Source organism: Carcharhinus amblyrhynchos, chromosome 6 (assembly GCF_965287045.1).
Source record: "Carcharhinus amblyrhynchos chromosome 6, sCarAmb.v2.hapA, whole genome shotgun sequence".
Taxonomy (NCBI): Eukaryota; Metazoa; Chordata; class Chondrichthyes; order Carcharhiniformes; family Carcharhinidae; genus Carcharhinus; species Carcharhinus amblyrhynchos.
This window is the reverse complement of record NC_137329.1, coordinates 86,513,522-86,535,197: the sequence shown is the minus strand read 5'-3', so window position 1 is coordinate 86,535,197 and position 21,676 is coordinate 86,513,522. Positions and strand designations below refer to the sequence as shown.

Genomic DNA, 21,676 nt, shown 5'->3' with positions numbered 1-21,676 from the left:
CTTCATTAAACCTTCTGTCCTCTAACTCTGACCTCTCCTTTTGCCTCACCATCGACGGTAGGCCCTTAAACCAACTCCATTCTAATCTTTTGTGGCCCCATCCCCTTAGAAACCTCCTCCAAATCTAAACAACCTTCAGAGACCTCTCCTGAACTCTGCAACAGGGTTTCAGTAATCACTCCTCCAGTTTGTTCTCTTCCTTTGCAGCGGGCCTTGGGACGCTTTGCACATGAATCAGATAATGCAGAAGTGCGGTGTTCACTAAAACCCGGTAAAACAAATTTTAAACAGGGGACAAAACACTATCTGGAAATCTGAAATTAAAAACAATGCGGGGAATACATAACTGGTGCGAATTGTCAGATGAAATAAACCGCAGGGAGCTGAGTCCCCAGAGAGGGGCACAGCTGCTGCCCCTTCTCCCGGCCCCCCGGGCTCCCTAACAGAACGTGTCGACGCCCGCCCGCCCAGCCTCCCTACCTGTGTCCCCACCACCACGATCTGCGGCAGCTGGATGATGTCGGCCCCGACCGTGTTAAACACTTCCTGCAGCTTGTTGATGACTGGAATCAGCGCTTCCATTGCTGCTCGGTGTACAGACAGCGGCCTTGGGGGCTCTCACCGAGGAACTATTGCCCCGCTTCAAGCTGTCAACATCGCCGGCCGGCCGGGCGCAGACGGTGGGGCTGGGCGAGCAACAGGCCGCCTCCAGGACGCGTCGGGGTGGCCACTGCGCACGCGCTGGCTCGGCACTGCACGCCGGGAATTGTGGTTCACTTCCTGATCAGAGTTAAACTACAACTCCCATCACACCCTGGGCGTTGGGAAGCTCCGACTTGACAGATTTGCATATGGGAACAAACATTTTGTACAACTTTATGAATTATATTCCAGTGACTGTCAAGTTATTTTTAGATAAATAAAACTTCTATTGCCGATGCCATACTGCATAAAGATAATTCTCACCTTAATTCATAAGAGGTTCTTTAACTTTTTTTTCCTAAATAAAACCCAAAATAATGTATGTCAAGCTCAAGATGGAAAACATTTGATCTGTACCAAGATTAAAATACACTGTGTCTAAAGCATCATAGAACATTTGTTTGCTAACTTTGATTTGGTTTCTAACTAAATGAGGAGGTAGAAAGGAAGAGAGATGTCAGACACAAGGAGCAGACAATGTTAGCAGATAACTGCAGCTCAAGGAGCTTTGGCTCCGTGTTATTACGTTTGATCTGAGCTGCAGATACTGTGGTACATCAGAAAGTTACCTGGGTGTTTTATACCAGGATGCAGGCATACCATTTCTTCTGACTTGGTCAGTGGCTGAAAGTGAGGCAGGTAAGTGGACACCGAGAACTGGAGCACAGGAGTTTCAGCTTTTACAATTGTCCAACAGGTATTTTTCACAACAGACCATAAGATCTCAAGCTTTTCTTTCACAATATGTAGACAAAATCAGAACTAGAATGGAATAGCAACAATGAATGTTACTTCTCCATGGAATGAAAGAAAATAACATCATTTATATCTCTGCACGCATAGTATTTGAAGATATTTTGTGCAAGTGGGCTTGGTCAAACACAACAAAAGGAGTTTTGTTACATCCATAAATGGAGTCAGGAATCAAACTTGTTACAACATATTAGCATCTTGCTATGTGCTTAAGTTGCAGCTGCAGTGGTGGTTTCAGTGATGACGCAGTATCACAATAGCTCTTATCAAAGTCAAAAATCATATTCTATGTGACAGTGACAATGCAAAACTTTTCTTCTTCATCCTTCTTGACTTGTTTGTAGCTTTTGCCTTGTTAACAAGGCTATCCTCCTCTAATTTTTCTCTTTCATCCTGTTGCTTAGGTCAGTGAGAAATTAACCTGCAATAGTTCCTCTTCCCATTCCCAGACCAATACTTAGGGAACCTCCAAGGACATATATTGCTTGTGCCACCTCCTGTTTCACATCTACATGCTGCCCCTGATAACACCATCCAGAAACTATCAGTTTCTGCATATACTCTTATATCACAGATCTGTATGTCATCACCACCTTTCTTGACCCTTCCAATGTCTGTGGAGTGTCAGACCATTATTCCAACATCCAATACTGGGTCAGTAGAAATTTCCTTGTTACTTAAAGGAAAGGCCAAAACCTTTGTCTTTGGTTCCTTCCACTAACTCTGGTCCCCAAATACCAACTCCATCCTTCTCCTTGGCAACTAAAGCTGAGTAAGAAGTCTCACAACACCAGATTAAAGTCCAACAGGTTTAACCCAGTCCAACCCCAGCATCTCCACATCATAACTAAAACTGAACCAGACTGTTTGCAGTGTTGATGTCATATTTGACCCTGAGATGAACATCTGACTGTATAGCCTTGCCATCACTGCCTATTTTCACGTGCATATTTAACCCATTCCAATTCTGCATCAGCTCATCTACTGCCAAAACCCTCACAATGCCTTAGGAGACTTTAAAGACTTGACTATTCCATCCAACTTCCATTTTTTATTTTCCTAAACCTGAGGTCATCCAAACCTCTGCTATGCTTGTCCTGACTTGCACTAAGTATGCTTGCTGACCTAGACTGGGTAACTCTGAGTAAAGCCATCACTCAACAAGGGTTATTCTGAAAACTGAAGTGAATTGATGACTTTGTTTGATTGATTGACATCTTTAAGTGGTTGTAATAAATTGTTCATCCTGAGATCTCATTTGTCAATGTCTCAGTATTTATTTGGACAAGGTTTTGGCGTGTGAACTGTTTGAAGCTCTGATTGATACTTTAATGACATGATTGAAGTACTGTGCCAAGAATTGTACACAATACATCTGTTGAACCCAAAACAGTGCTATACATGGGTCCACCCCAACTTGCTTTTATACTCCAAGCTTCCATTTATACTGCCTACATCTGTAGCCTTATTAACCACATTCAACCTGACCTGCCACTTTAAATTTCTACACAAATCTCAAAGCTCCTACTTCTCTTTTAGAATTATATCTTTTTATATTCCATCTCCTCATTCTTCCTACCAAAATGTATCACTTCACACTTCTCTGCATTATATTTTTGCCACCTCTGTCCGATGATAGCAAATTTTGTCATCCAAATATTCTAAAATTGTGCCCTGCACACTCAAATCTAAGTTATTAACATAGATCAAGAAATGCAGTGGTTCTAATATTGGCACTGGGGAATCCCACTATACACCTTCCACCAGACTGAAAAACAACCATTCACAATTAGTCTGTTTCCTGACACTCATCCACTTCATATCGATGCTGTCACTATCCTTTTAGTCAACGGACTTCAACTTAGCTGACAAGCCTCTTATTTAGCATTTTATCAAAAATCTTTGGGAAGTCCAGGCACAAACAATGCATTACAGAATCAAAAATCTCAATCAAATTAGTTAAACATGATTTGCCTTTAACAAATTAATTCTTGTTTTCCTTAATTGAGCCACTTTTGTCTGAGTGATTGTTAATTTTGTCCTGGATTATAATTTCTTTGCCACCAGAGTTAGGTATAGTTGCCACCTGCATAACCTTTCTGAAGCATGATAATGAATCATGATGGTTTCACTTTTTACAGTAGCACCCATCTTTATTGCTCATTCCTTTTGGTGGAGCCAACCAAACTTAACAAATTACCATAAGTTATTGTATATTTTCCTTCATTCATTCCTATCTCAAGTATTAGTCTGTGCAGTGCATAAAAATATGGATAAGAAAGAAATTCACAGGTACAAATTAATATTTTCATATTTTTTAATTCACTTCTTATTCTATTGTATGGAGCTCTATGTATACATTATATATATATAATTTATATAAAAAATAGTTATTAGTCACCTGATCACAGTAACAATTTCTATGGCCTTGCTCACTCAGTGAGCATTAAATTCTATACATAGTAGAGTGGCTGCAAAAAATAGATGACAGCAAGTGAACCCAAATATGGATTCCAGAAATTCATAGATACCCTATAGTGCAGAGAGGCGCCACTGGCTCATCGAGTCTGCACCATCTCTCTGAAACAGCATCCCACCCAGGCCCTCCTCTCCGCTCCGCCCTCTCCCCGTAACCCCTTGCATCCGAAAGTTTGAGAGGTAGGTCAGTGAATTGTAATGGAATGCTCACCATCCAAAGAATGCAATTCTAACCTGATTATTTCAAAATGTTGTCAAAGATTTCATTTACAATCAACCACACATTGTAATTTAATAAAAAAGTTACCCTAATTTGGGACCAAGTCTGCATACCAGTCTTTGTTGGTCACCCACTTCCATTTCAGTGAGGATGATGATACAACAGAAGCACTTAATTCCTTCATACTTATTAAACTAATGTAATTGGTTGACCAAGAGGAATAGTACATAATGTCTCTTTTCCAAGAGAAGGCATACTCTTGATGGAAAGTGACTCATCGAAAATCCTCAACACTTATCCAATACTAAAATATTAAAATTACAATGAGAGTTTCCAGATTGGGCTCTTGTGATCTGTTGCTAGTTACTAGACACATGTTCTCCATATTAAACTTTGGCAATAGCACGACTAGAGCTCTTTGAGGTTCCAGACTTCTCCATGCAACTTGCTTATAAATCATAGAATCCCTACAGTATAGGAGGCTATTCAGCCCATCAAGTATGTACCAACCACAATTCCACTCAGGCCCTCTTCCCATCACCTTCATTTATCCTGCAAGTCCCCCTTACACTAGGGTCAATTTATCATGGCCAATCAACCAAACCCATACAAGCTTGGACTGTGGGAGGTAATGGGAGCACCTGGAGGAAACCCACGCAGTCACAGGGAGAGAGTGCAAACTCCACACAGTGCCCTGAGGCCGAAATTGAATCTGGGTCCCTGGCACCGTGAGGCAGCAGTGCTAACCACTGTGCCATAAATGAAACCTGAAAGCATAGATATTCATTACCACAGCAGAATAAAAATCATAAACCTCATTGAGCTGCCAAATTGAGCCATTTGACTATGTGATAATTCTTTTTCCCAACTCTAAGCAATGATAGCCCATTTGTCAGAATATGTTGTCCCAAAATGAGTACTTGTTCCGGTTTTGTCACTCTTATATGATTAATCCAAATTCCACCATCTGTGATCATCTGGTACCTGAGGTGGGAGAAGAAAGAAAAATTCTAAATGTAGTGTGTATTTTCTTCAGCATCACTCCCCAGTGAACCCACTACCATTTTAAATGAGCACAAAAAGAATTATCAACAAAACAACGGCAGATTGATGCACAATAGAAAAAGATAGTTGCCATAGTCCCAAATGACCATAGGCTTCTCCCTCCTTTGAGGGGGAATAGCTGATGGAGGTAATTTAACCCAAGGATCATTACACCTCAGGTGAGGGGCCAGGTTGAGAAGGCAGGGCCTTCATGGATTACTTCAGCCAGCACAGGAATTGAACCCACGCTGTTGACATCGGCTGTCCAACCAACTGAGCTAACCAACCCCTCCCATGCCCAAAAGAATTACAGGGAAAGATGCCCACTGACATGCTTACTCATGTGGATATCATAGCGATAATTTGATACTCAGATTATTAGCTTCATCGGGTTTGAATGACACATCTGGGACTGAGATCTAAATCCAGCTCCAAACCTTTACAGTTTCTAGCAAGCGCAGTCACAGTTATGTTGGCCTTGAAACTAGAAATGCAAAACATTGGTGATACTGTTTTGCTGGGAGGGAAATATTGCAGTCTGCCATTCATGTATTTGAAATTGTGAATCCTAAAAAGCTTCTGTGTTTTAAGATTCTATATAAATACCGAGGTCAATTGTGCACAGCATCACCACAATTAGAATAAATAATTCCTCCTACAGTTGTGCAGGGTTTTTGCAAGACAACATCTAGAATACTGTGTGCAGGTTTGGTCTCCACATTTAAGAAAAGATATACTGTCAATGGAGGTATACAGCAAAAGATTCGGTAAATTGGTCCCTGGGATGAGGGAATTGTATTATGATGCAAAGCTGAGTCAACAGTGTTTATATTTCTAAGAGTTAGAAGGATAATAGACAATTCCATTGAAATCCACAACTTTCTGAAGGGGCTTGGTAGAGTAGATGTTAAGAGATTGTTCCCATTGTTCGAGGAATCTAAATAGTCTTAGATAAGGGACCAATAATTCAGGGCTGAGATTAGGGAAAATAACTTCATTCAAAGATTGTGAATCTTTGGAATTCTCTATCCCAGAGGATTATCGATGCTTCATCATTGAATACATTTAAGGCTGGGATTAACAGATTTTTGGTCTCTCAGGGAATTAAGGGATATTGAGAGCAAGCTTGAGTTGAAGCCCAAGATCAGCCATGATTGTACTGAATGACAGAGCAGGCTTGATGGTCTACTCCTGATCCTATTTCTTATGTTATGCTAAATAGAATAAATGAAAGATCTATATACTGATGTCAGTGGAGAGATTCTTTGCCTCATTCATTCTTGACCATCAGTAAGTGTCAGCCAGTGACAAGTAAAATTCTGCACAAGATACATACCCTCTGGGTCCACCTGGAATAGCATTAGCTTTACGACAAAGATCCAACACTGTTGTGCCTGGCTCAAGCAGATTTTCAGAGAATGGTGCTTCTTTAAACAATACTTGTAGCTCTTCATCTGTCATCATCTCAAGAGCATCAATGCTACTATGATAGAGTGCACTTGTGCATCTGAAGAGGAAAGGCAAACAAATTGAACATCTGCAGCAGTAAGATATAGTCTAGCATTTGTTTATGGAGCTGGATGGAGCACAGAAGATACTGATATTTGAAACTCACAGCTTTTATAAGCTATAGGATTTATAAAGGGATTTTTTTTCCCCCCGATTCTGCTCAATTATCATCTGGTTCAATCAGGCAATCCGATCCTCAGAAATGACGCCCACATTCACATATTGAAGTCTAAAAGTGGGATTTGAACACACGGCTTTTTGATTCCAAGATGAGATTGACCAAAGGTCAAATTGACACTTAAAATGAAAAAACAAAGTTATCACTGGGTTATATATACACAAGATGAGGGAAGTTGAATATTGCCAGGATTGAGTTGAGTGGTTTATAAAGTAGGAGTAGAAATCCCTTGCGAAGAAAGATCACCAAGAACACAAACTCAGGACTCACTAATGGAAAAGACAAAACAACAGGTTTGTAGGGTGACCCTTGGAATTTGAGGTCCTCACTGAAGTTACTTATGGGATGTTTCCTGATCCAGCATGCTGCCTTTCTGTTTGTCCTACAGAGCCACTTTACTTTGCTCCTTCCTTTCCTCCTTTAAAACTCTCCTTCAAACTCATCTCTCTGATCAAACTATTGGCACTCCTCAGGAGATCACAAGATTAAACATATTCCAAAAAGTTTTGCCCACCAGGCAGCAAGTAGCTGAAAACTTATCTCTCTTTCATTTGTTCTTATTTAATATTAAGTACGAATAAATAAGATAAATGTTACAATCGATCATACTGCAATTACTTTGATTTACTAATGAGGTGAGCCATTGCTAGTTGTCTAATGCATCCTGCTTACCTTTTGTTTTATTGAACTCAGTATCTTTTGGAAGGAAGTTTCTGTGGAGTTTGGACAGATCAGCTTCTGTAGGACAGACATTTATGTTATTCCTATCAGCCTCATCAATTATTGTTTCCCTGCAGGACAAGTATCTATAATTCAAGGTGTCAGGAAAAACACCCAATGGAACGGAATCTCAGGGGTTTGATACACGATTCCCAAGACTCACCTTTTGGAAGACTCAAGTCCTTCTTTGCCATGAACCAATTTTGTGACTTCTGCTGCTAGTCGTTTCTGGGCATTACGCTTGCCTGGATCTTTTCTGTGGTTGACCATAATGCTCTCAATCTCAGGAAGTGGGATGAAGGTGAAAAGTTTCAGATACCTAAAGAAACCAAAACTGCTGTTTGATGAAAGGTAGAAATCATTTCGTGAATGTATACATTTCATCTGTAATTGGAAACAGCCTGTTAAATGGGGCAGCATGATGATTAGCACTGCTGCCTAGGGACTCTTAATGGGTTAGAGTGCAGGTACAGCAGAAATTGGCAGGTCAAATGGAATATTGGCCTTTATTGCAAGGGGGACAGAACATAAAAGTAAACTGTACAGGACATTGGCGAGTCCAAATCTTGAGTAGTGTGTATAGTTTTGGTCTTCTTAAGAAATTAGATACTTGCATTGGAAGCAGTTCAGAGGTTCACTTGACTGATTCCTTGGATGAAGGGGTTGTCTTATGAAGAATGGGTGAACAAGTTGGGCCTATACTCATTGGAGCTTAGAAGAATGAGCAGTGATATCATTGAAACATATAAGATGCTGTGAGGGCTTGATAGGGTGGATGCTGACAGGATGTTTCTTCTCATGGAGGAATCTAAAACGAGAGGGCATAGTTACAAAGGATCTCCCATTTAAGATAGAGATGAGGAGGAATCCTTCTCTCGGAGGATTAGTCTTTGATACTCTCTTCCCTAAAGAGCAGTGGAGGCCAAGGTCATTAAATACATTCAAGACTGAGTTATTCAAATTTTTAATTGACAATGGAGTCAAGGATTATAGGGTCAGGCAGGAAAGTGGAGTTAAAGGTGCAATCAGATCAGCCATAATCCTATTGAATGGCACAGCAGGCTCAAGGGCCAAATGGCTTATTCCTATGTCTCATGACCATTATTGTCAAAAGGTTTGGACTCAAAATACCTGCATTTAACCAGGGGAATTAAGGGTTACAGGGAGAAAGCAGGAAAGTGGAACTGATCCACTTCAGATCAGCCATGATCTTATTGAATGGCAGGGCAGGCTCAAAGGGCTAGATGGCCTACTCCTGCTCCTATTTCTTATGTTCTTATGTTATGTTCTTAATCATGATTAATTGAATTGAGAAATGTATATGATACTGTTGTTCTGAATGAATTACAAGCAACGGTGAAGACTTTGTGACAGTTTCTGAATGATATTCTTGTCAGACTTGGAAATACTTTGTCGAAACTGGGCCTCTCCTTACTGAACAGAGTGTAAAACTGGTGTATTTATCACTTTAATAATAACTAATAATCAAAACTGTAGCTTTAAAAACAAAAATATGAAAGAACAAAGAAAATGATGCAAGACATGGTGCAATTGTCAAAACCAATGACCCACCTTCTAACCATATATTCTCCTGGAAGAAGCAAAAACAATTGTGTACCTCTGAGGATCTCTAAACAGTGTTAAGTTAATAAATTGTATATGTTAATCAGATGTGAACACAAAATAAAATCATTCTGAAAGGTAAATATAAAGAACTTGCCTTTCTACATTTGAATCAGGTTGCCTGACAAAGTATTGATATAGTTCAAAGGGTGAAGTCTTGTTTCTGTTCAGCCATACTGCATTTCCTGCACTTTTTCCTAATTTGTCTCCTGACGAACTGGTTACAAGTGGTACCAAGATGCCATAAACGTCTTGCCCGGTCACCCTACAGAATAATTAAATGTACTTCACTCAAAAAATATATAAAAAGACAACAATGGACAAATCCAAAAATGCAAGAAGTGTAAATGCTTTAATATATTCAAAGCAGGAACTAGGCTTTACTTGTGTATAAATTCATGTCCAGACATCATGTTACCCAGTTGGTCTGTCCCTCCCAGTTGGATCCTGCAGTCATGATGTTGATTTAAATAATAGAAATCGTATGCCTGAAATATCTGGTAAGTGAACTCAGTGAAACTCATGCCTTCTGGGCTCTTGAGTCGGGACTGCACACTGTGTCTGCTCAGCATGGTGCCCATGCGGAAATGTCTGCCCACTGAGTCGAGGAAACCCACCACCTCCTTGTCTCTATACCAGGACCAGTTATTGAGGATGCTGAGCGGCCCCAGGTTGGCAGCCTCGGCTTCGCTGCAGAAGCAGGTACGATGGTTCTGGAACACGTTGAGGATCCCCTCCTGGATACCCCTGGCGTTCTGCTGCACCGTGCCCGCACTCAGGGCCTCCCGTTCGCTGCTCCGGCCGCTTGGGTCGCCCAGTCGAGCCGTGGCCTCTCCCAGCAGCGCCAGGACGCGGTGGCCGGCCCGCTGGAAGTGCAGTAGCCCGATGAGAGTGAGCAGGTGGCCGACATGCAGGCTGTCCGCGGTGGGGTCGAAGCCGCAGTATAGGGTCTGGGCCCCGGACTCCAGCAGCCTGTGCAGGTCTCCGCCCTCGGGAAAGATGTCTTTGAAGATGCCTCGCTGGTGAAGCTGCAGCACATTCCTGCCGCTCTTACACTGGTTCGGGACCCGGACCGCAGCCGTTCCCGGGGCCGAAAGAAAGGCTCCCGGTCTCCTGAATAAAGTCAGCAGCAGCCGGCTCCGCACCATGGGCGCCGCCATCTTAACAGCCTCCAGGAGCATTGTGGGAAGGTATGACAGAAGCCCAGATGCAGCTCAATGTCCTTGAAGAGGACAAGGCCAGGGCTATCAATAGCCCCATTGACCAGAGTCACCAGCTTCACCCTCAATCACTTCAGTTATTTTCACATCTAACAAACCGCGTTGAATTGTGGCTTTAACGTTTCTAAAAATTAAACCAGGCATCCAGCTTTGCTTGTTATGTTATTTGCAATCTATAAAAGGTTTTACGACATTTTAAAGATTGTAATAAAGTTCCTGCTCTTGTAAATATCGTTTCCAATTTCAGTGATTCAAAAGAGTCATAAATAACGTTCAGCAAATTCTGACGTCGATATCCTCAGAAAGCCCACCCCACCGCTGTAATGGCCCAACTTTCACTTTCAATACCTTCTGAAACCCATTATTTGGCCTCTAGGCTATGGTTATCTTTCTTCCTTCTCAGTTCATTTAGGACATGTAAAATTCTTATATGAATATATGAGGCAGCTTATGTAACAGTAAAGTCACTGGACTAGTAACCTAAAAGCCCAGGCAAATGCTCTGGGGATAAGAGTTCAAATATCACAGCAGCTGGTAGCATTTAAATTAATTAATCAGGGGTGGAATTTTGAAAAAGCTGGTTTCAATAAAGGTCATCTTAAAACCATTGTCGACTCCCATAAGACCTCATTTAGTTCACTAATATCCTTTAGGGAAAGAAATCTGCTATCCGGAAATCTGTTCCAGTCTACGTGTGGCTCCAGACCCCTAGCAATGGGGGTGACTCAACTCTGAAATGGCTGACCAAGGCACTTAGTTGTGAGAAACTGTCACAAAGTCTAAAAAAGGAATGGAACCAGACAAACCACTCAGCATTGACCGAGGCACTGTTTAAATAAGTTTAAAGCACTTTCATAGTAAGAACTTACCTTGTAGAACTGTTTAAATCATTTAAAAGCATTTTTGCGGTCTTTTTGTATTTACCGCTTTAAGAATTCTAAGGGAGTGGATAGCAGGGATTTGTGGGTGAGCAGGCTTTAAAACAGCGCCAGGTTTAAAAAGAGGCCTGGTGTAGACAGCGGGCAGCGTCGGAGCAGGCAGTGGAGTGAGAGGGAAGCAGAGTGAGTTATTAGGGCTTAGGATCAAAGGGTTTTGGAGAAAAAGGGCCAGGTAAGTTCGTGTGGAAATTTTCAATACTACTACAGTGAATAATGGAGGGGCATATGATGTGCTGTTTCTGTATGATGTGGGAGCTGGTGGACCCCAGGGTCCTTCCCAGTGACCATGTCTGCAGTAAGTGCAGGTTGCTGGAGGAGCTCCAGCTCAAGATAAATGAGCTGGCCTCTGAGCTTCAGACACTGAGGCTCATCAGGGGGAGAGAGGGTGCCATTGTCAATGGGGTGCAAGAGACATCCACCCCCCCCCCCCCCCCCCCCCGAGACTGGCTAACTCTAAGGGTCAGGAACAAGAGGGGGCTGCTGAGAGGAGGAAGGACGGTGGGGACCAGAGGAAGGAGGGTGGGGACTGGATGCCTCAGCCTCTCAATCTGCATAACAGGTTTGAGGTCCTTGCTTCCAGTGTGGACGAGAACGAGGGAGGTGAGGTTGGTGAGCAAACTGCACACAGTACAGTGATGCAGATGCAGGATATAGGCAAAGAGAAGGTGATAAGGAACGTAGTAGTAATTGGGGACAGTGGGTTAAGGGTATTGACACTGTCCTTTGTCACAATGACAAAGTGCACAGAAGGGTGTGTTGTCTGCCTGGTGCTTGGGTCCCGGATGTCACATCTGGGCTGCAGAGGAACCTGGAATGGGAGGGTGAGAATCCGGTCGTTGTAGTACATGTGGGTGCCAACGACGTAGGCAAAATGCAAACTGAGGATCTGGGGAGGGAGTATGAAAAGCTGGGAATGGAATTAAAAAGTAGAACCGACAAGGTGGTTATCTCTGGACTACTGCCTGAACCGAGTGCAGACGGGCATAAGGTTGATGAGATTAAGGAAGTGAATGGGTGGCTCAGGGATTGGTATGGGAGGAATGGGTTTGAATTTATGGGGCATTGGCATCACTATTGGGGTAGGTGGGACCTGTTCGGGTGGGATGGGGTTGGTCTGAACCGTGCTGGGACCAGAGTCCTGGCGAATCGTGTAAATAGGACTGTAGACAGGGCTTTAAACTAATTTGGGGGGGGGGGGGGGAGGAGGGTGTGAGGGTAGGTGACATTACGGGGTCTAAAGTTAAGGAGAGGGTACAGGTAAGGGAAGAGGCCGAGGATGTCCCAATAATAAAGGGAGTAGGGGGCATGAGTATGGTTGGTGGCGTTCTGGCAAATAGGGTCCAGGTGAAGGCTGGGATGAAGGCACTTCATCTGAATGCACGAAGCATTCGGAATAAAGTGGATGAGCTGGTGGCGCAGATCAGCACAAATGGATATGATCTGGTGGCCATTACAGAGACGTGGCTGCAAGGTGACAGGGACTGGGAACTGAATGTCCAGGGGTATCAAGTGTTTTGGAAGGATAGGCGGGAGGAAAAAGGGGGAGGCGTAGCTCTGCTGATTAAGGATAGCATCAGGGTGGTAGCAAGGGATGATATAGGAACCAGAGAGCAGAAAGTGGAATCGTTGTGGGTGGAGATTAGGAACAGCAAAGGGAGGAAGACGCTGGTGGGTGTCGTCTATAGGCCCCCAAATAATGATCTGGAGGTGGGGCAGGCTGTTAACGCGCAAATAAGTGTGGCGTGCAGGAATGGGACGGCGATAATTATGGGGGATTTCAATCTACATATTAATTGGTCGACCCATGTTGGATGCGGTGGGCTCGAGGAGGAGTCCTTGGAATGCTGCCGGGATAGTTTCCTTGAACAGTGTGTGTTGGAGCCGATGAGGGAGCGAGCTATCTTGGATCTGGTGTTATGTAACGAGGCGGGTAGAATTAGGGACCTTGTGGTGAAGGATCCTCTTGGGGAGAGTGATCATTGTATGGTGGAGTTTCTGGTGCAGATGGAAGAGGAGAAAGTGGGTTCCCGGACACGCGTCCTTTGTTTGAACAGAGGGGAGTACGGAAGGATGAGAGAAGAATTGGCGAATGTTGACTGGGGGAGCACATTGGAAGGTAGGTCTGCTGAGGAGCAGTGGAGGATCTTTAAGGAGATCTTCCTTGGTGCTCAGCAGAAATTTATTCCGATGGTTAAAAAGGACCGTAGGAGGAGAGGTAATAAGCCGTGGATAACGAAGGAGGTAAAGGAAAGTGTTAAATTAAAAGCAGAGGCGTTTAGAGTAGCTAAGAGTAGTGGGCGAGAAGAGGATTGGGAGAGGTTTAAATGTCAACAAAGATTGACAAAGAAGTTGATAAAGAAGGGTAGGAGAAACTATGAAGCTGGGCTAGCGCTTAATATAAAAAAGGATAGCAAGAGTTTTTATAAATATATAAAGAGGAAGAGGCTGGCTAGGGTGAACGTTGGACCCTTAGAGGATGAGAGGGGGGACTTAGTGGTAGGGGATGGGGAAATGGCCGAGGCCTTGAATAACTTTTTTGTTTCGGTCTTCACGGAGGAGGACGTGAATAATTTGCCGGGTGTTAGAGATGGAAAGATGATAGGACAGGAGGGTCTCAATGACATTATTGTTACTAGAGAGGCGGTGCTCGACAGACTGGAGGGACGGATTGTGGACAAGTCCCCAGGACCGGATGGAATGCATCCAAGGGTTCTGAAAGAAATGGCGGAGGTGATAGTGGATGCCTTGGTGGTTATTTTCCAAACGTCGCTGGATTCCGGGGAAGTGCCGGAAGATTGGAAAACAGCTAATGTTATGCCGTTGTTTAAGAAGGGTGGCAGGCAAAAGGCAGGGAATTATAGGCCGGTTAGTTTAACGTCTGTTGTAGGTAAAATGTTAGAATCCGTCATCAAGGAGGAAATAGTGAGGCATCTTGAGGGGAATTGCTTGATAGAGCAGATGTGGCACGGTTTCATTAAGGGGAAGTCGTGTCTGACAAATTTATTGGAGTTCTATGAGGATGTGTCTCGGGCGGTGGATAGAGGAGAGCCAGTGGATGTGGTGTTTCTTGATTTTCAGAAGGTGTTTGACAAGGTACCTCACAAGAGGCTATTGCAGAAGATAAGGGGGCATGGAGTTGGGGGTAGGATGTTAGCGTGGATAGAGGATTGGCTGTCAAATAGGAGGCAGAGAGTGGGGGTCAATGGATGCTATTTGGATTGGCGGTTGGTGACTAGTGGAGTGCCCCAGGGGTCGGTGCTGGGGCATCAGCTATTTACCATTTATATAGATGATCTGGAGGAGGGAACCGAGTGTATGGTGTCGAAATTTGCTGATGACACCAAGATTGGTGGAACGGCAAATTGCGTGGAGGGTGTGGAGAGTCTGCAGAAGGATCTAGATAGGCTGGGCGAATGGGCCAGGAACTGGCAAATGGAATTTAATGTTGGCAAGTGCGAGGTGGTCCACTTTGGTAGGAATAATGGTAGGAAGGACTATTACTTACGTGGCGAAAAACTGCAGCAGGCGACGGTGCAGAGGGACCTCGGGGTCCTTGTGCATGAGTCGCAAAAACCCAGCCTGCAGGTGCAGCAGGTGGTCAGGAAGGCGAATGGGATGCTGGCCTTCATAGCGAGGGGGATTGAATATAAAAGTAGGGAGGTCTTGCTGCAGCTGTATAGGACACTGGTGAGGCTGCAGCTGGAGTACTGTGTGCAGTTTTGGTCGCCACACTTACGCAAGGATATTTTGGCCTTGGAGGGAGTGCAGAGGAGGTTTACTAGGCTGATGCCGGAGTTGGGGGGGTTGAGCTATGAGGAGAGGCTAAATAAACCAGGCTTGTACTCGTTAGAGTTTAGAAGAATGAGGGGAGATCTCATTGAGACATATAAGATGATGAATGGGATGGATAGGATAGAGGTGGAGAGACTCTTCCCGCTCAGAAAGGACAGTAGGACTAGGGGGCACAGCCTCAAGATAAAGGGTGGGGGTGGGCAGTTTAGAACGGAGTTGAGGAAGAACTTCTTCACTCAAAGGGTGGTGAATCTCTGGAATTCTCTGCCCGTTGAAGTGGTGGAGGCTGCCTCGCTAAATATTTTTAAGATGTGGGTTGATGGGTTTTTGATAAGCGAGGGGATTAAGGGTTATGGGGAGAGGGCGGGAAAGTGGAACTGAGCCACGACAGATCAGCCATGATCTTACTGAATGGCGGGGCAGGCTCGAAGGGCTAGATGGCCTACTCCTGCTCCTATTTCTTATGTTCTTAAATAGATAGCAGCACTGCCAACCCTGCAAAGTCCTCCTTACTAATATCTTAGGGCTCATGACAAAATTGGAGATGGTGTCCTACAGACTTGTCAATACTCTTGACAGTCATACTCATGGAACCATACCTCATAGGCAATGTCCCACATATCACCATCACCTGCCTTGGATATATCCCAGCAGGACAGACCCCCCCAGGGGTGGTGGCATAGTGACATAAAGACAGAAAGGAGTTGCCCTAGCAATCCTCAACAATAGCTCCGGACCCTATGAAATCTCATGGCATCAGGTCAAATATGGTCAAGGAAACCACTTGCTGATTACATCTATCGTCAGTTGATGAATAAGTACTCTGTTGAACATCAATTGGAGGAAATACTGTGGGTGACAAGGGCATAGAATGTACTCTGGGTGAGATCTACAATGTCCAACACCAAGAATGGCTCAGTAGTACCACTACTAACTGAACTGGCCAAGCACTAAAGACACAGCTACTAGAATGGATCTGCGGCAGGTGGTGATGGAACCAAGAGGGAAAAACAAAGAACAAAGAACAACACAGCACGGGAAACAGGCCCTTTGGCCCAACGAGCCCGCGCCGCCGTCCCATTGTCTCAGTGACCTATTCATGATTTTAGTCTACGCCTAATGTGCGAGGATCAGGGAGGTCCAATATAGGGACAATTTGTTACCCAATCAATCAGCCTAAAAGCGCATCTTTGGGATGTGGGAGGAAACCGGAGCACCTGGAGGAAACCCACGCAACCACGGGGAGAACGCGCAAACTCCCACAGACACAGGCCCAAATCCATGTGTCCGCACAGCAACAGAGATAGTCTCTGAGCTGTCATGTTGCCCTCGAGATGGTCCAGTTTAAGCACACTAACGACATGAAGCAATAGGCAACTCCCGAAGCAACATCCAAGAGCAGCCCACTACAACCTGCCACATGCATGCCCCTTGCTGGTCAACAAGGTGGACTTAAATGCCTGTGGAGACAAAAATTCATTATTAAACAGGCAAAGACTGTAACATCCCTGAGGCAAAAACGGAATCCCAAGCCTACAATGTTTAGTAAGGCCTGCTATATCCCCCTATATGTAGACCGCTCATGTGGCTGTCTAAGTGACTCTTAAACAACCCTAGCGTGCCTGCTTCCACCACCTTACTCGGCAGTGCATTCCACACCCCCACTACCCTTTGCGTGAAAAACTGCCCTCTAATATTTGTCTTATACCTAGCCCCCCTCACCCTAAGCCCGTGACCCCTCGTTCTAGCCATTTCTAATAGCGGAAAAAGCTTACCACCATTTACTCTATCTATCCCCTTCATAATCTTATAAACCTCTATTAGATCCCCCCTCAGCCGACGTCTCTCAAGGGAAAACAGCCCAAGTTCGTTCAATCTTTCCTCGTAAGACAGCCCTTCCATACCAGGCAGCATCCTGGTAAATCTCCTCTGCACTCTCTCCAGGATCTCTACATCCTTCCGGTAGTACGGCGACCAGAACTGGACGCAGTACTCCAAGTGAGGCCTAACCAACGTTCTATACAACTGCAACATCAGACTCCTACTCTTATATTCTATACCCCTTCCTATGAAGGCTAACATACCATACGCTTTCCTCATCACATTCTGCACCTGCACCGACACCTTCAGTGCTTTGTTGAACTTGTTGAACAGTGCTACTTGAACTTGTCCTCACCAATCTAACGATCCTAGATGCATCTGTTCATGACAGTATTGATAGGAGTGATCAGTGCATGGTCCTTGTGGAGGCAAAGTTCCATCTTCACATTAAGGATAACCTCCATCATATTGCATAGCATTATCACTGTGCTAAATAGGGAATATTTCAAACAAATCTAGCAACTCAAAACTAGGCATCCACAAGGTGCTGTGGGCCATTAGCAGCTAGAGAATTATATTTATCCACAATCTATCAACTCATGGCATATCCTCCACTCTAACATTACCACCAAGCCAGGGGATCAACTCTAGTTCAATGAAGAATGCAGGAGAGCAGGCCAGGAGCACCAGCAAGAACCTGAAAATTCTGTCTGTTTTTTCCCTTTTGCCTCTGATAAGTACAGAGTACCTCCTAAAGCACCTTCCAGCTTTCCACCTACTTGGGTGAAGAAAGGGCTTTCTGACTCTCACACACCTTCCTCTGCCACAGTAGAATTGGAATTAGGGTCTTAAGTGGCAAAAAATTGCCACCTTAAGGACCCAATAGATCTAAGGATTGGCAGGCTACTGGTGCCTCACCCACCAAACACCCCCACCCTGCCCTATATTATAGGGACTGGATTGGGAGTGTATAGGGAAGTGGTGAGTTACTCACATCAGGTTTTACATGCACCCCGTTTCCCACCAAAAATAGATCCATATTTCTTTTCTGTGATCTATAAAACTAACAATTACCTTCAGTTTCCTTGTTGAAATATGTATAGGTTTGTTCCCCACTCTTGGGGCTCAGAAAACAGAAGTTGAGACAGTTTCTAAACCCCCCAGGTGGGAAAACAGTCATTTATTGGGATTTTCAAGGACAATCCATTAATTAGCATGGTGACAAATTCTCCATCCAATTAAGTATGGCAGGCAGGCTCTTGAGGGTGGAGTGTCCAATCAGAGGTCTTTAAGCTTGAGAGGAGCAGCAGCCTGCAATAGAAGATAACTAAAATGGAGACGTCTTCTTGAACTTTTTAAAAATCTGTAATTAAAAAAATAGATTCAGCCACCATAGTTGGTTGATCCCTCTCTACAGAGCATCCTGTGGCTGCTCCTGCACCCAGGTAAACAGTGAGAGCCTTTTGGCCTGCATTAAGTACAGCATCCTACCGTCCTCCTCCTCCCTCAAGCCTATTGCCAGGTCACTTCCGAGCAATTACACTGATTCTGAATCTGAAGGCAAACTGGAAAATCCCAGTCCCAGTGACTGTTAATGACCTGAATGAGCTACCCTGTGTGTGAGGATGGGTAACCCCACTGGTCCCAGAATCCTCTTCCATAGAAGTAACCTGAAGCACCTATATGCTGGCTGGTGGGGATCATCATCTGCCTTTGATCCCAGTGGAAAATTCAGCCCATGGTCTTTTTTAAAGAAATTTCATATGGACTTCCTAGTTACTTGTACTGCTAAATCAATTATCTCTTTTCTAGTGTGCCTGGTATTCATGTGAAATCATCATAGATCATTCCCTGCTCTATTCACTTGACTTTGTATTCATTGGCTCATACCATTATCCCTTCAATCAGGCTTCCTAGTTTAAATCATTGGCTGTTTGATCTGTTATATCTCGAGCTGAATGTGCTTCCTTGAGTCATCTGATGTCTGTTTTTGAGGTATAGTCCTCAATTCCCCTTTTCTGTAATCTTTTCTATCGGTCCTGAAATTGCTACAGCAGCACTTTTGTTCTACACCTATTTATAGCAATTCAGCGTGCTCTATTGTATAATGGGACTTGCACAGAAATGGTGTTGTATCCTGACTCAATCGTGTGCTGTAATATTGTGATTCATACTGTAATGCTGTTGTACCACATTGTGATTCATGTCTTCAGTTTTATTGTACATCAGCCTTTATTTGTGGGCTCTTTATCCTAACATGTCAAAATGGAAAAGCATATTTTGCATGATGCAATAAAAGCCAGACATGTGTGTCAGGGCCTGACTTGGATCAATGTAAATATGGAATATGTTAATAGTCAACGCTGCAGTATACAGTATTCAATCACTTGTGCAATACATGATACTACTGGGTAGTCTCAGCTTGCCATTTTCTAAGGTATATCATTTATGTCCAATTGATTCTCAGAATGTACTAAGTTGCGTTTAGTCACTATTTGCTGCCAGAAATAGTACACAGCTGCCCTTTGATAGTGTATCTTGAGGTGCTAAATGTGACATACCTCCTCAAACCCTCATTGCATGTTTATTTTGCTTGTCATTAAGCAGGGTAAATTATTATATTCTCAGTGATTTCTTTACAGTATCGGTTATGTGCTTACACATTGGGTTTTCTTTCATTTCAATTTTAACTGTCTTCTTCCTATAAAAAGCCAACGTACTTCAAAATTAATTTGGAACAATTATCAGATAGTATTTGTTTGTATGAGGAGCCACATCTTTTAAACGTGACCTGCTGGCCAGATTCATCCCAAAACAGGAAAGAAACTTGTGCAAACCGAAGAACAGCACAGTTATGAATAATTATTGAAATCAGCTTGACATGCCAAATTGCAATCTGTCAACTCACTATCTGACTATGCCATATATTACACAGAAATAGCTGTGTCTTAGCTGAGCCAGTTAATTATATGAACATTTCTAATGCATACAGTTTGTGTTGATGGAATCTTGTATTTGGTTCTGTCTTGTGCAAGATTCAGGTTGATATAATTTGGGGTTGAGTTTACCATTTCCTAAAATGGAACAGAGAAGTCTAAATAAGTATATGCCATTTGCATACATACCAACATTAGAACAGGAATAGGCCATTCAGTCCCTTGAGCCAATTCTGCAATTAATGGTGGGGGTTGCCTGCCAACATTCGCCACAGATAAAAATGGCAATGCCAGCAGAATCCTGCGAGAAATCAGGAATGAGAATCTTGATGACGAGAACCCATTCTCAAATTTCCCTACCCTTTGTCAGTGACATAACAAAGTTCCCATCAAGAAAGGGCAGGAACCATATTTAAATAAATTAACAGACTTAAAGGGCTTTCCCGCCATATGCTCCCCCAGATACATCAACGAGATTTACAACAGGTATTGAAAAATGGAAAGTAGTCAAGGGGAGTCCACTGGGGATGCAAATGCGAGTATAGCCCGTGGGGGAAGAGGGAATATCTGGTCCACTGCCCCTTGGCAGTGCCAGGGTGGCAATGCCATAGCTGGCTCTGTGGGGACCCCCATTGCAGGGTCCCCCTTATGTGTGGGGTGGTTGCTGTGCTGCACGTGGGGTAAGGGGGGGTCCTTCATGTTTGTGGTGGTGGAAAGGAAGTATTGTTAAAACTGGTTTTAACACGGCACCACAATCTCTGTGGAGCCTGTATTGCTGGCCTCATCAGGCCCCACCCCCCCAGTATGATGGAAGAAACCATACTTCTGGATTTTGTGTGTGCAGAATGGCAAATATTCTGGAAAGAAAACAGCTGTGCAGCTGGAGAGCCAGGTGGAGAGACACACTTGTAACTATCAGCCAGTTCTAGCCAAATATTAAACAGAGTCTATAAGTGTTTGGGCCTTACAGCTGGAGAGCTGCACACAGGTTTTCTCACCCACTAGCACTTGCAAAATTCCATCCAGTGAGGTTTTTACTGAGCTGTATCTCAATTCCATCCATTCGTGGTTCCATATTCCTTAATATCCTTGGCTAGCAAAAATCTATGGATCTCAAATTTAAAATTATTAATTGAACTAGCATCTACTTATTGTGGGAAAGTATTCTAAATTTCTACCAACCTTTCAGTGAAGTAGTGTTTTGTAACTTCTCTCCTGGATTTGAGCTTAAGGTTTGTCTTGAGAGGCTCTATATAAAAGCAGGATGTCGGGTATAGTATATTTGAACTGGGCCAGTTGGCTGAGTGTAGTACGACAATATTAAGGTAAATGATCTGGTGGTCTATTGAAAATTCAAATATCACTCAAGATTTTTTTGAGAAACAAAATTTGTTATGGAATGTATAAATGGTTAACATAAACAGAATCCATAACTTCAGCGTAAATATTCAAGCTTTCCTGTGTGTGCATACATGCCCTGGGTTCCTTCGAAATGCATCACGAGTTTGGTGATTTGAATATTTGGATTTCCCATTTTAACTTTTCATGTTCATTCCATATCAATAAAACAATGTTGAGACCAACTGCAGCTTAAGATACAAAGCTCACCTGACACTTTGTTTACAAGCAAGCCAATTGAGTTGCCAATATTGTTGTAGAACCTTTTGCTAGTTATCTACAGCAAGAGAGATCTATTTGGAACCAAGGCCAGTGGATTGTAGCAAATTAAAACTAAATTAGCT

At 43.5% G+C, this 21,676-nt stretch overlaps 2 protein-coding genes across 3 annotated transcripts in view; both read right to left on the bottom strand.

The window, feature by feature from the left end:
• Positions 1-716, bottom strand: part of dnm1l (dynamin 1-like) — a 59,721-nt gene extending 59,005 nt beyond the window's left edge. For both annotated transcript variants that reach the window (XM_080190874.1, XM_080190875.1), the window contains exon 1: positions 481-716. In XM_080190874.1, coding sequence (XP_080047000.1) covers positions 481-582 — 102 coding nt within the window. In that variant the 5' untranslated portion in view covers positions 583-716. The remainder of the gene's footprint in view (positions 1-480) is intronic.
• A 3,077-nt stretch (positions 717-3,793) lies between these two features.
• Positions 3,794-10,660, bottom strand: yars2 (tyrosyl-tRNA synthetase 2, mitochondrial). Its single transcript, XM_080190873.1, has 5 exons — positions 9,612-10,660; positions 9,325-9,492; positions 7,768-7,923; positions 6,534-6,704; positions 3,794-5,137 (listed from the first exon to the last, which is right to left on the bottom strand). Exons 1-5 carry the CDS (start codon positions 10,406-10,408, stop codon positions 4,969-4,971), a joined length of 1,461 nt encoding a protein of 486 aa, XP_080046999.1. The 5' UTR covers positions 10,409-10,660; the 3' UTR covers positions 3,794-4,968.
• Between the last annotated feature and the right edge of the window lie 11,016 nt (positions 10,661-21,676).

Bases quoted from the DNA above. Each gene is read 5' to 3' on its own strand.
- yars2 (XM_080190873.1), bottom strand. From the start codon at position 10,408: ATGCTCCTGGAGGCTGTTAAGATGGCGGCGCCCATGGTGCGGAGCCGG. The intron at 7,924-9,324 runs GCAAGTTCTTTA...TGGTTTCTTTAG, and splicing joins CCTGATTCAAATGTAGAAAG to GTATCTGAAACTTTTCACCT. The intron at 5,138-6,533 runs GTATGTATCTTG...CTCCCACCTCAG, and splicing joins ATTCCAGGTGGACCCAGAGG to GTACCAGATGATCACAGATG.